Raw genomic sequence first — 12635 nt, 5'->3', positions numbered from 1 at the left:
TCTACTAACACAGTACTAATAATAATTAATAAAACTACAAACCTTTCCCCTTGTTACCTATTAGACAAAATCATCATCCTATTGTAACAAGTTGATTTTCCCACCAAAGGTTAGAAGGTGATAGCCCCTCTCAGAGTACATAGTGTAGGGTGGGAACAAAGATTTGCTTATTTCATTTCTTTTAATCTAATAATAGATATTGAACTTCCAACTGCAAATGACTTATCCAGACTGCAAGGAGCTATCACATTTCAGAAATTGCTTTAGTCAAATGGAGGAAATTAACCTACAGAATAGAATATTAGTATAGTGTTAAATGAAAAGTGTATATAGGCAGTAAGAGGAAAATTAATCAATAAAAAGCAAGTTTAGAATATTTTTTCTCATCTGGTGTTATATTTAAAAGTTTAAAAAATGAAGCTAGGACTCTAACTTATACCAGTAATTATGAAAATGGATCTAGTGCTCACGGATGTGAAGGTAAAAATAAATTAGCTGGAAAAAGTTCTTCATCTGAGTGTTTTATGATAAGAATAAAACTGGAGGTTTGATTGAATTATTATTAGTATACTCTTTAGGTCCCATAGAAACCAGTGCATAGGGGCTCTTAGAGCTATTCTAATTGAAGCAAAAAATCAGTGGAGTGGAAAATGCCCTGACTCTTCAAGATATGTCAAAGTATGTAACATGGTAGACACTTGGGGGTTTGGAGAACAGTGACAACCACAAGCTGACCTTTAGTGAATTTAATCTGCAAATGTGTTCCTGCATAGGACAGCTAATGTTTTTAGTTATTGTAAAGGCTTCTTCTTGGATTTTAGAGAGCTGAGAATAAATGAATTCAGCAAAGCAGCACTATGAACATTGTATAACAAACAGGTGGATTGTGGAAGTATTTAAATTATATGTTGAGAAAATTTGCAGGGTTTATGAATGTACAAATAAAAGTGATGTACGATGGGGAGAACAATACGTTCATTCAATAAAGGAAAAAGGTGTTGACACTCATTGAAATTGGAATAATTGGGAGACCGAGAGAAAGCTGCTGAAGAGAAAATGATGGTTTGTTGTTGATTTGTGTTTATTTAGCAATATTCTCAGCAATTCCAGGGGTTTGTTACTTGGCTAAATATTTGCTTTTGGTTGAAACTTGTGATTTTAGGTCTGAGTGTGAGAGAAAAAATTGCAAATCATAAAATTTGAAGGGGAAAATGGTTTTTGTTTTAAGAACATGGAGTGCACAGTCTAGTCTCCCCATTTTAAAGATGGGAAAACAGAAGTACAGAAAGGTGTATTAACTTGCCCAAAGTCATCAGAAGACCAGATCCAGGATTTGAACTAAGGTCTCCTAACTCCTAATCTAGGGCTGTATCCTCTAGGCCACTCTACTTCTCATATAGCTTAATGAGTTATAAGTGACACAAGTAATGAGATTTTTCTTTTCAATATGTGATTTATGTGTTATATCCCTTTAGAGTTTTGCAGGCCAGCATTTTATAGCAGAATTCCAGTCATACAATTGTGTACTTTGGTATTAAAAATGGGGGTAGGTTCTTCTCTCAGTAGCACTGAGGTAAATCTGGAGTAACTATGGATTTAACCTAGTGTAACGGTGAGCAGAATCTAGCCTGAAATATGCTGAAGTTGCTTAATTTAAAACTGTCTGTTGAGCATACACAACAACTTGTTTTCAACAACAATTTGACAAGGATATTTGGTAGGTGAACTTTCTGCATATGGCTCTGTGAGGCATTACACCTCCGATGGAATGTTTATGCCTTGTCAGGTCACTAATCCCCATGTCAATGAATGCCCTGTGACATGACAAGCTGATCAATCCCTGAAATGGTATGTGCATAACTGAGCTCCTGAGCTGGCCTGGGCACAATTTTACACTGTTTTGCATCAACCATTTCCCTACATTGTGACAAAAATCCACCGAGGGAACCATGGAATGAAGAATCTAAGAATTCACCTTTCCCTAACAAGGTCATGACATTACAGAGAGGGAGCTATTGCACTAGTTTGCCAATAGTGTTCATCTGAAAGGGATCCACACACCCGTTCAAAAGGCATGATACAATGGCTTAGAATAGATTGTCCTGTCAATGAGCCCTTTATGCAGGAGTCCTTAAGCCCTCATTAACAGATACTATCTTCTGCACTTCCGCTGAAACAAGCAGCTTCAAAGAAACCAGTGCAATCTCAGCAGAATAATGAAGAATATAGAATCTTGCACTCTTCCAATGAGATTTTAATTCTGATACTATAATCAGGAAAGGCAATCAAACCCCTTTGTGTTATAATGGTATCCAATGTCTTTCTCCATTCTCTGCATATCCATGGTGCCCTCTTCGATCACAGTAATAATAGTGCTCACCATTCACATAGCCCTGTATTAGCCAGATAGAGTCTCTTCTGCATCAAAGCTGTGCTTGGAATTGGCAAGAGGGGTGAGCATCAAGCCTTCCTGATCTTGAGGAGTGGCCACGACCATTTAGCATTGCTGTTGGCACCTGTAAATTGCATCACTGATGTAAAGTGCACATCAGTGGAGGATTGGAATAATGGAACAGAGTTCTGCTGTGTCCCCTCTCAAACCTGACACACCTGAATGTCTGGAGGAGGGATGGGATCAGAGGGACAGACCCAGAGCCAACACGTGCCCAGCAAAGAGCGCCCCTCTGACAAGGCAATTTGCTACTGGGAATTTGTGGCCACATTATATCCTCTTTATGCCACTTGAGTGGTGCAAAGGGCCAGTATCTCAATGGAGAATCTGGCTTTATATGTTCAAAGCTGGTTATAACAATTAATTAATCCTCACAACATCTGGGGGTGGTAAGTGGGTAAAGTGTTATTGTCTCAATCTTTGTCTGTAAAATTAAGAGTCCTGTCTAAGAGTACACAGTGACCCACTGGCAGAGACAGAATTAGAATTTGGGGCCTCCTGACTTCCATCTTGATGCTCATTCCTTCAAACTGATTCCCAAGACACAGATCCCTTGCATGATGAAAATGTCTTGTACATCAAAGTCATAATAATAATTTTCACTTTTACTGTTCTCAGTTATTTGGGAGGGGAGAATTTTCCTGCTGCTGATGGGTTTCTTCCCTGGCTGTAGCTACTACTAAATTATTGCCAGGGTTTACTTTTTCCCTGAATCATAAAGAATATTCTGAAGAACTGTTTTGCCTTTGGACTGCACCAGATGGCATGTACAGTACATGGCATGTACTTCCAAACATAGGTTCAGAAGAGAATAGTCCAAAACTCTCCAATAAGGACACAGTATTAACTCATTTTCAACTCTGGTGGTGGAGATCTCATGGAAGATCTCAGAGCATTTTACACACATTAATGCTCACAGCAAGAAACCAGTGAGGGACAGAAATCTTAACATCCTCATCTTACTTGAAAGGAAACTGAGGCACCAAGAAGTTAAGTGACTTCCTTATTTGAGTATATACTCAATGGCAGAGCTGGGAGTAGAATCCAGTAGCCTTCGGTCTCCTACTCTAGCCACTGGATCACTTATAATTCATCTCCTGTCTATATTATTATTATTTATTTATTTGTATTGTGGTAGTGACTAGGAGCCCTAATCATGGACCAGGACCCCATTGTGCTAGGTGTTGGACTAATAATAACATAATACATTAAATAATAATTTATCACATCTATAATCCCCAATCCATTGTGTTGGACACTGTATAAAAAATATAAATAAAAAGTCCTTTTCCCAAAGGGTTTATAATCTAACCAAAATAATCTAACCACCTTAAGGCTAATATAGCATTGTGCTGGAAGGGATAATGGGTCTGATTCTGCACTTTGGCCAGTGTAAAAATGGCGAAACTCCATTTGCTTCAGTGCAGGTTACAATTAATTTACAGCCCTGTAACTGAGAGGTGACTCCTGTCCCCTGGGGCCTCAGCATTAAAGACAAACATCGGACTAATTTACTACTGATACTGGCACCAAAATGATTACAGTCAGGTCTCCTTAGGCATGTAAATGGTGGCGTGAAAAACTATACCACAACTGTTGATCCATTACATGCATCCTTTATGCCCACTGCAATAACAGGGCACAGTACTTGCAATGGTGAAAATGTCCTGCCCTCCATAGCAGGACATTAAAACTATTAAAAGTTCAGGTCATTGTCTTCTTTGCCACTTCTTCCCTTCATGATAGTATGCCTGGCTGTTGTGCAAATTGGTCTTTCTAAGGTCTGCTGGTATCTGGTCCATGTACTGAGTCTTTGACCTCCCGTTGGGTCACCTTCCATCCATGATAACTGCAAGGGCCATCTACCGATATAGCTGCCAGGTCTCTGCTGGACATATCCATATCAACATAGCCTAACCTCCTTCAACTTGTCTTCAGGTGGGGCAACTCATATTAGGTCCCTCATAACCTAATTTTGCTGCCTAACCATCTGACCATCTTCATTTCCATAGTGGAGAGCACACAGATGTCTTTTCTCGGAGTTGGCCAAGTGTCTGTTCCGTACATTAAAATGCTGTCAAATTACATTTTACACTCTACTCAAACTTCAGGTATATGAAAATATATATCAATATTCTCCTCCTCTTTTGATGGCAGTACAGTAACAAGGTCCAGATGCCCAGCTATGGAAGTTATTTTTCCAGCACTGGCATCTGTCTCATTGGCACTCTCATTTGACTTGCACAAAAGCAGGGTGCACTTAACTAACCAGTTGCCCATTTAGTAACCACTAAAGGAAATTCATGTTGCATTTTATTGCCATCATATCTGCTGTTTACTATCGGATATATTGTGGTTTTTAAGCAGTAGCCTTCAGTAGGAGTCAGGATGTTTGTGTGTGAGGGGAAGGGGAGGTCAGGCGTCAAAAAGGAGCCCAAGATCATTTTGGCTCATTCAGCAAAAATGTCTGGGTGGGGAGCAGATGCTGGGATAAGAGCAGCACCCTCTTTAAAAGGTTGCAGTATGCGCTAACCCTGCCCATACTGCTCCCCTTGTCACTGCAGAAGGGGCCTTTTCCCATGTCCTCTTTGTGGAGTCTAGCATTGGTGTTAGTGCAAAATATCTCATGTTGGGAACACAAGAACCCACCTTGTGGATGCACAAATGGAAGGGAAACTTCTGCATTCTCTCTTCCTTCCCCCAAAATGCCCTCTCAGGGCGTCAAAATCTAGGTAAAATTCTGGCTAGTGCCTGCCACGTGCACCTCTCAGAAAACCCATACTGAGAGGAGCCAGGCATGTCAATTGTCTGCCCTGAGATTGGCTCCCCAGCAATTTCTGTCAAAAGGAGGCTTGAGGCTTTGGATCAGGCCTCAAACCTTAAGATGCTCTGCTCTGTGTGATCTCTTGTGAACTGTACTCATAAGCAACCCTGCAATAGCACACCTCTGTGCATAGTCGATCTTTCATGAGAAACGCTATGACAACAAACCACATTATATATATGGGACATAGAAAAAAAATTCTGATCATTACTATTCATTATTTGTACTGTGGACGTGCCTAGGCACTATGCAAATTTAGAACAAAATAGACAGTACCTGCCGCAAGGACCTTACAATAAGGGGAGAGGTTCCATTTTCAGGTTTCCAAGGGACTATGGCTACCTCAGTGATTTTAACAAGAATGCCTTGTAAAGTCTCATGTGATTAGAAGATAGTGGCTGGACATGAACCTTAATAGAAAACCCCACATGTAGGTATTAAACCTATCGAATTCTGTGGCTATTTGACTGTTGGCAACCTCGAGTATCCAAAAATCATGAGTCAGCCCCTCCAAAATAATGAGACTGGCTTAGAAATCATGAACTTTAAATATAGCAGTAATACACTAGAGATTTTTTATTTACCTTCTGGATTATGAACCTTTAGGATACAATTGGGTCAGATTCTCAGGCTCTTCTCTGCTCAGAAGCTTTCATTTTTTGTAATGAAAGCTGAGATATGCATATATTTACATGACAGGAAACTAAGGCTTTAAGAAATACACCAATGATCATGGGACTCATGATAAAATTTTGAGAATAGACAGCTAGATCTGTGCGGAGAACAGAAATTCCATTTTGTGAAGTATTTCGAGGTTTTGAAATCTGGTTTTGTTTTGAATTGGAATGAAACTCAAATTTTTTCTAATGCTCTGTAAAGGAAAAGTCTGATTTTTTTAAAATTTCCAATTGATTGAAGTATTTTGTTTTGACAAAATCATATTGAGATCTTATGTTTCAATTTGACTCTTATTTTATATTACAAAATTAAAAAATTGAAACAAAAAGTAATTTCAAAATGAAAAATCAAAATGTTTCATTCCAAAAATGTTGAAATGGGATGTTTTGACACTGTTGGAATATTTTCTCTCCCTCTCACCCCCCATTTTTTCTTCAAAATAAAATGTTGGTTAAATCATGATTTTGCAAAGCATTTCGGTTTTGATAGGACTGCAGTTTTAGACAGTAAATGGTTCAGTCAATCTTTTTCTGACCAGCTCCATTGGCAACTGAGAACTCTGGGTACATAAATCTTTCGCTACACTGCCTTTTATAACCCGTTGTACTTACAACTCTTACATTATACCAGAACAACACTCCCATTCCCTTTAACTGAAATCACTGGAGCTTTGAACAGGCACAAGGGTCTTCCTGCCTGGATGTGATTGCAGGATGGGAGCTTTCCTGTGTATGTAATACCGGCCCTTATTGGTCTTTTCCTCACTGTCCCTTTCCCACTACATCCCAGTTTGTTTTACTCACAGTTGAATCTTGTCTTAAACTAGACTGTGAGCTCTTTCAGGCAGAGTCTGGCATTCTACCTTGTTTTTGTATGGCATTGTAAGGGGGTGGGGTAGGCCCAGAGGCCCCCTGTGGGCAGCCTCAGGGTCCTAAAACACTACTGCTAGGAAAAGAGCAGTGGAGAGGTCCTTCAAACAGGCTAGAGTGGCTGCAGGGGAAGCAGCTAATCAGAGAGGCTGCAGGGAGTGGCTAATCAGGGCCCAGGAGGGCCCTATAAAAAGGAGCTGCAGCAGCAGAAACAGTCAGTTTCTTGCTGGAGTGAGAGTCCAGGTGGTGTTCGTGGCTGGCCAAAAAGAACTGTAGCATAATGGACAGCTCTGTGCTAGTAGGGACTGGGGGAGTGAGGAAGAGCTCCTAGCTGGCTGCTAGGTCTGCGCAAAGGCTGAGGTGGTGTTGAAGGCTGGGTCTGTGGGGTAGTGCTCATGGAACTGAAGGCAGTTGTCCTAGAGCAGTGGTTCCCAAACTGGGGTTTGCAAAATGTTACAGGTGGTTCTTGGGGGGGGGGGGGGAAATCCCCAATGGTGGACAGAGCTGTCCATAGGGACCCTGGGTAGCACAGGGCCAGCAGCCCAGAGCTCCTAGACTTCCAAGAGCGAAGCAGATCAAAGCAAGCATATCTATCACACTGAGGAGATTTAAACTTCAAGACTCCTTATAAAAAAGGGAGGTGGATATTTTTTGCTGTTTTTAAAATTGAATAGGCAGCTAGTATTGTTTTTAAAAGTATTATGAAGAACAAGTTTAAACTTTATTGTAACATGAGTTGTTTGCCTGGACTGCTCAAGATCTGAATGTCTGTGTAGGAGGAACTCTTTGCATTGGCTTCTTAAATACCTTCATGCTGTTTCACATCTGATGTTCCTTGATGAAATATAGGAGCCTTGTCTTACAACAGGCTTACTCAAACTGATACAAGCTATGAAAGTGAGATCTTGGAAGAGTGTTGCTGTTTTCATAAGGTAATACAAATACTGTAATGATAAATAATGTGTAATAAGCATGTCACAAAAACAAATTTTATATTTCCAAGATCACTGCTTTTATAATTTATACTCAGGTAAAGGAGAAAAATCCCTGGAGATATTCATTTTTAAGAGGGGGTTTGTGAGACTTGACATTTTAGTGAAAGGGGTTCACAGGTTGTTAAAGTTTGGGAATCACTGTCCTAGACAGACACAGCAGCATGTGGCTGTTATTCTTTGGGTCCCTGGGCTGGGACCTGGAGTAGTGGGTGGGGCTGGGTCCCTCCATAGGCCACTGGGGAAGTGGGCCTACAGTTGGACAGCAATAACCCCCTAGAAGGGTATTTGAACTGTCAAGAGGCCCAGCAGGAGAGATGGTGCCAGAAGGGACTAAGAGGGGGGGAAAAACCATGGGCTCCATGAAAGAAGCCCTGGAGATTTGGCTTGATATCAAGGCCAGAACTGTTTAAAGACCACAGACACACCCTGACCAGAAGAGGGCACTCATGAGAAGTGGGTGCCACTCTGTTCCTGGATCTAGCAAAATGCTTCCCTTTATGTGAATTATCACTTCTGGAATGGTGATTAATAGCTTTAAGTAGCGTACAGGGTCTTATGTAGGCCCTCTGTGATTGGTGAATTTCATCCAAATATTATAAATGGTGAAAAGTAGGCTAGAATTCTCAAGTTATCCCAAAGTGTCATTAGTAACCGAGAAGGAATTCTCCTTTTTCTAAAAAGATGTTGTTAACTTGATTTATCCATTTGGGGACAAATCATGTTAAGAAATGTGTATCTGTTCCTGTACTACTTGATGTAAATGACAAAGTTCCTAATGAATTAAATAGTGCAGGTTTAGACTCCCTATGTCTTTATTATTGACACCTTTTGATTATTCAAACTTTAATTATATATTTATATTATTATTAGCACCTAGGCTCATCAGTCATAGATGAAGGCTGCAGCGGGCTAGGTGCTGTACAAACAGAACAAAAAGACTGTAACATTTTGGGGCAGGGATTGTCTAAGTAAGATTTTAAATCTCTAGAATGTAAAAAGTTGAATTTACTCTTCACATCTTATGATTATCTTGTATTTCACTCAAGGAAGGAAAGCAGAGGCCCAGAGAGAAGTGACTTGCTCAAGGTCACACAGCAGCAGAGCTGGGAACATCACACTACACATCACACCACTTTTATAACCCACTCCTCTTAAGTTTTTTGAAACCCTTTGCTAATGAAATGCAACACTTGGGCCTAAATTGCAGCATCCTTTTAATTCTGCCTTAAGGTTCCCTGGTTGTGGTCTTACAATACCCAAAAGGTTCCCCTGGTCCAGGCAAGCCTTACGCTACCATGGTGATAAGCATTATTGCACCCATTTTATATATGAGTAAACCCACATGTATTGAGAGGGCAGTGCCCAGATCCTCAATGGTATGTAGGCACTAGCCTCCATTGAAATCAGTGAGAGTTAGGCACCTAAATACCTGTGAGGATCTGGGTCCAAGCAGAGCGAGCTCTACTGTTTTAGCCGCCCAAAGCAGTGCGCTGAATTGCCGCTGCCGGGGGGGCCAGTCTGTGTGCTGCTAAGGCAGCACATGCGTTTCCGCGGCCAGGGCAATTCGGCGGCAGCTTCTGTCTTCAGCCGGAAGACAGAAACTGGGCTGCGGTGGGCAGCTGAACATAGAAGCTGCCGCCAAATTTCTGCCCCTGCGGAAACGCTTGTGCTGCCCTAACGGCACAGGGACTGCCCCCACCATCAGCGGCAGCAATTCAGCCCGCTGCTTGGGGGCAAAAACACAGGGACTGCCGCCCCAGTCACCTGCTTGGAATGCTGGTGCCTGGAACCGGCCCTGGGTCCAAGAGGCTGATCCTACAAATCCCTTACTGCCATTGAAGTCAGTGAAAGCCAGAGTTGGTGTTTTTTCCAACCCCAACTGATGCCTGGGATAGAGCTCCTAGCCCTCTGCTCCATCAGCCCGGGCCTAAAACAGTAAACGCCCATGCACCAAAAGCTAGCGCCTTTACAATGCATTGGAGCCCCAGCCGCTGCAAACGTGTCTCCGACCCAAACCCGCTGCTTCAGTGGCTGAGCAATGTGAGCGCAACAGGATCATGTCGCAGCCTTCCTCATCGGCCTCTCCTAGCTGGCTGATCAAAGGGTGCAGCGCGTCCTGCCTGGCCTGAGGCAGAGGGCGAAGAGCAGCGACCCCTTAGAAGGCGCCGGGTCAGCCACTCCCCGGCCGCGTCGGTGCCTCTGTGCCACTGCAGCAGAAAGGTGCGAGGCTGTGGCCGCTGCTGCCGCCGGGGGAGAGTCCGCAGGCTGCCGACGCGGTTGGACGGAGCCGAGCTGTATGGGAGGAGCTTGGGCTTTAATGCACCATAAGGCTCCAGCAGCCAACAGCCGCCGCTGCATGAGCTTCTCTTCAGCCGCCTCCTGCAGCGGCCCCTCTCCTTGAGCCTGCGGCTGCGAGCGGGGCGATCCCCGCGGTGCCTGCCGACTCAGCCGCCAGCCTTGTCCCGCTAGGGAACCACGCAGCAGGGCCACAGCTCTGCAAGGTTACCCCCTACCCCCAAAATACCCGTCCCCCCCGGAGCCGCGAGCTTTGCAGAAGCGGACACCATTTTGTGGCTAGCGGCTTCCTGACTGGGCGAGCCGAGGGCTGCTGCATACGGAAGGGAGCTCTCCCGGCGCCAGGGGAACCTGTTGGGCACAGCCAGAGGAGCGCTCGCAACCCAGCCCGGCTGCGGCACTTTGCACTGGAACGGAGGCTTGCGGCAGCCTCACTGCAATTCGCCCGGCTGCAGCAGCAGCAGCCGCCGTCCCTGAGAGGAGGAGGGAATTTGGACCTGGTGCTGCAACAGCAACCGCTCCCCGGGGTGGTGTAGGAACCTGGGGTTTGCACCGTGTGCATCGTCGTCCCTGGGCGGTGAACGAGATCTGGACCTTTGCTGCAGCAGGAAGAGGTGAAAGCTGGGGTGGCCCCCCTCCCCTCCGGTAAGGTAGGACCATGCTGTGCTCGATGCAACTCCCCTGCCCCCCTCTCCGCTGAGCCTGGCCGTGTTGGGGCGATGATGGATACTTGCCTGCTTGTTCTCACTTCTCACGAAAGTAAGGCTGCTGTAAATGGAGGAGGACATTGATACCCGCAAGATAAACAACAGTTTCCTGCGCGACCACAGCTATGCAACAGAAGGTAATTGCATGCTGAGAAGCCCACCGCGCGGAGAGCCGCATTCCGCTGGGGCGGGGGGGGTGATGCCTTGGCGGGGCGCAACTTAGAGCCAGGGCAGATCCCTGGCAGCTGATCGGCCTCCGCATCTGAAAAGCTCGGTCCCGGGGGAGGGCACGGGTGTAACCGAGCTTGTCGCCATGGCACGGAAAGGGCTAGAGGGCGTTGCTGGAATGGCAGCGGATTGCCACCGTGGGAGTGAGGAGGGCTTGGGCATGGAGCAGCAGGTGGATCAGCACAGCACCTCCCTTCGGGAAAGGCCGGAGGGGCCCTGTGGGGGTGTGGGCAGGGCCCAAGCTGTGCCCTTCCCTCTGAGTCAGGCACAGGGATTCGGCTCGGCTCGCATCTTTCTGTGTCAGCCTCGCCTGCCCGCTCCCAGATGTCACCGGTCTCCCGCGAACCCTTTTTTGCTTTCATGGTGCCACGTTACAAAACGAAATTTAACTCCTGGTTGCCACAGGGCAGGGCTTCAGTTCCTGCCCGTTCATGCCTCGCCAGGGTTATGTCACGCATCCAGAGGACAGGAAAAAGCCCCGAGCAACCGAAGGTCCCAAAAAACTGCTGATGTGTGATGAATAAATCGTGTCAAACGGAAGGGCTGACAGCAGCCAGCCAGGTTCCGACACACGCGTTCAGAATGCAGTGGGTGTCCATTTAGTAGTAGTAATTCTGCAGCAGTGGTTTCTGCTGAATCAACAGTGAGCGGAAGTGGAGTGGGTTTAAAGTGTTCAACCAGCTGGGATTTGTCTTGAAGGGAAACAGAAGGAAGAGGCGCTTGCTTTATTCTCTGTCCTTCAGTTAACCCATTAAAGAAGTTAGGTAGGGCTGGACCTGGTAGATTTTCACTGTTAAGGGTGCAGTTCTACCTCCCACTGAAAGCAATGGGAGGTTTGGGTGTTGAAGGAATGCAGGATTGGACCCCAGCTTTGCAGAGGACTAATGATAGAAACATCTCTGCAATACTGGGATGAATCTAGTTGAAATCAGTGGTATTTCTCCAGGTCGATGCTGGTATATCTGAGATTAAAATCCTGCTCGTGCAGTTGGGTGAGAATGAACTAATTACATATTTGTAGCAAATGGCCTTACTGGTATCATGCTGTCTTAATAGTTTTTTAGCCCTTTTCACCTTCAGAGTATTTGGAAACATTAGTAGTCGCAACACAGGCATGCAAGGCAAATAAGAACTAGCATCCTTATTTTTACAGATGGGGAAACTGAGGCAAAGAGAAATTGATTTGCCTACTCTTGTAAAAGGAGTCACTGCCACAGCTGAGTTAGATCTCAGAACTTCCTGTCTCCTGACATGTTACACAGATCCCTAGACCAGCCCTCTCACTGAGAAACAATATCTGTTTAGTTTTTAAATTTGGAAATTGTATAAATTTACCCTTTCACTTATTTCCTGTCTGCTTTTTGGGAGTCAGTATGGCCTGAAGGCTGTGGAATTGCAAGTGTGTGGATGGATGTGGAATTACAAGTCAGATAATTCCAAGATCTAATCCTAACTGCCATTGGATGATATTGGCAAGTCACTGCAGCCTCGTGCCTCAGTTTTCCCATCTGTAAAATGGGGATAATGCATAACTATTTTGCAGGGGTGCTGTGAAATCTAATTAACACTTTGCCTGTTAAAAGAGGT

The 12635-nt window shown here is 44.6% G+C and overlaps 1 protein-coding gene across 3 annotated transcripts in view; it reads left to right on the top strand.

Moving 5' to 3' along the window:
* PPP2R2B (protein phosphatase 2 regulatory subunit Bbeta) overlaps positions 1 to 12635 on the top strand; it is a 330603-nt gene that overhangs the window by 67095 nt on the left and 250873 nt on the right. Inside the window, exon 1 of one of the 3 annotated variants that reach the window (XM_030573341.1) lies at positions 10136 to 10957. The exons of the other annotated variants lie outside the window; for them this stretch is intronic. Coding sequence (XP_030429201.1) covers positions 10888 to 10957 — 70 coding nt within the window. The 5' untranslated portion in view covers positions 10136 to 10887. Of the gene's footprint in view, positions 1 to 10135; positions 10958 to 12635 lie in introns of those variants that run through there. 3 annotated transcript variants of the gene reach the window in all.

The sequence above is a fragment of the Gopherus evgoodei genome, chromosome 8 (genome assembly GCF_007399415.2).
Source record: "Gopherus evgoodei ecotype Sinaloan lineage chromosome 8, rGopEvg1_v1.p, whole genome shotgun sequence".
NCBI classification, from domain to species: domain Eukaryota; kingdom Metazoa; phylum Chordata; order Testudines; family Testudinidae; genus Gopherus; species Gopherus evgoodei.
The sequence above is the reverse complement of the archived record's forward strand: the minus strand, read 5'-3'. Positions and strand labels throughout refer to the sequence as shown.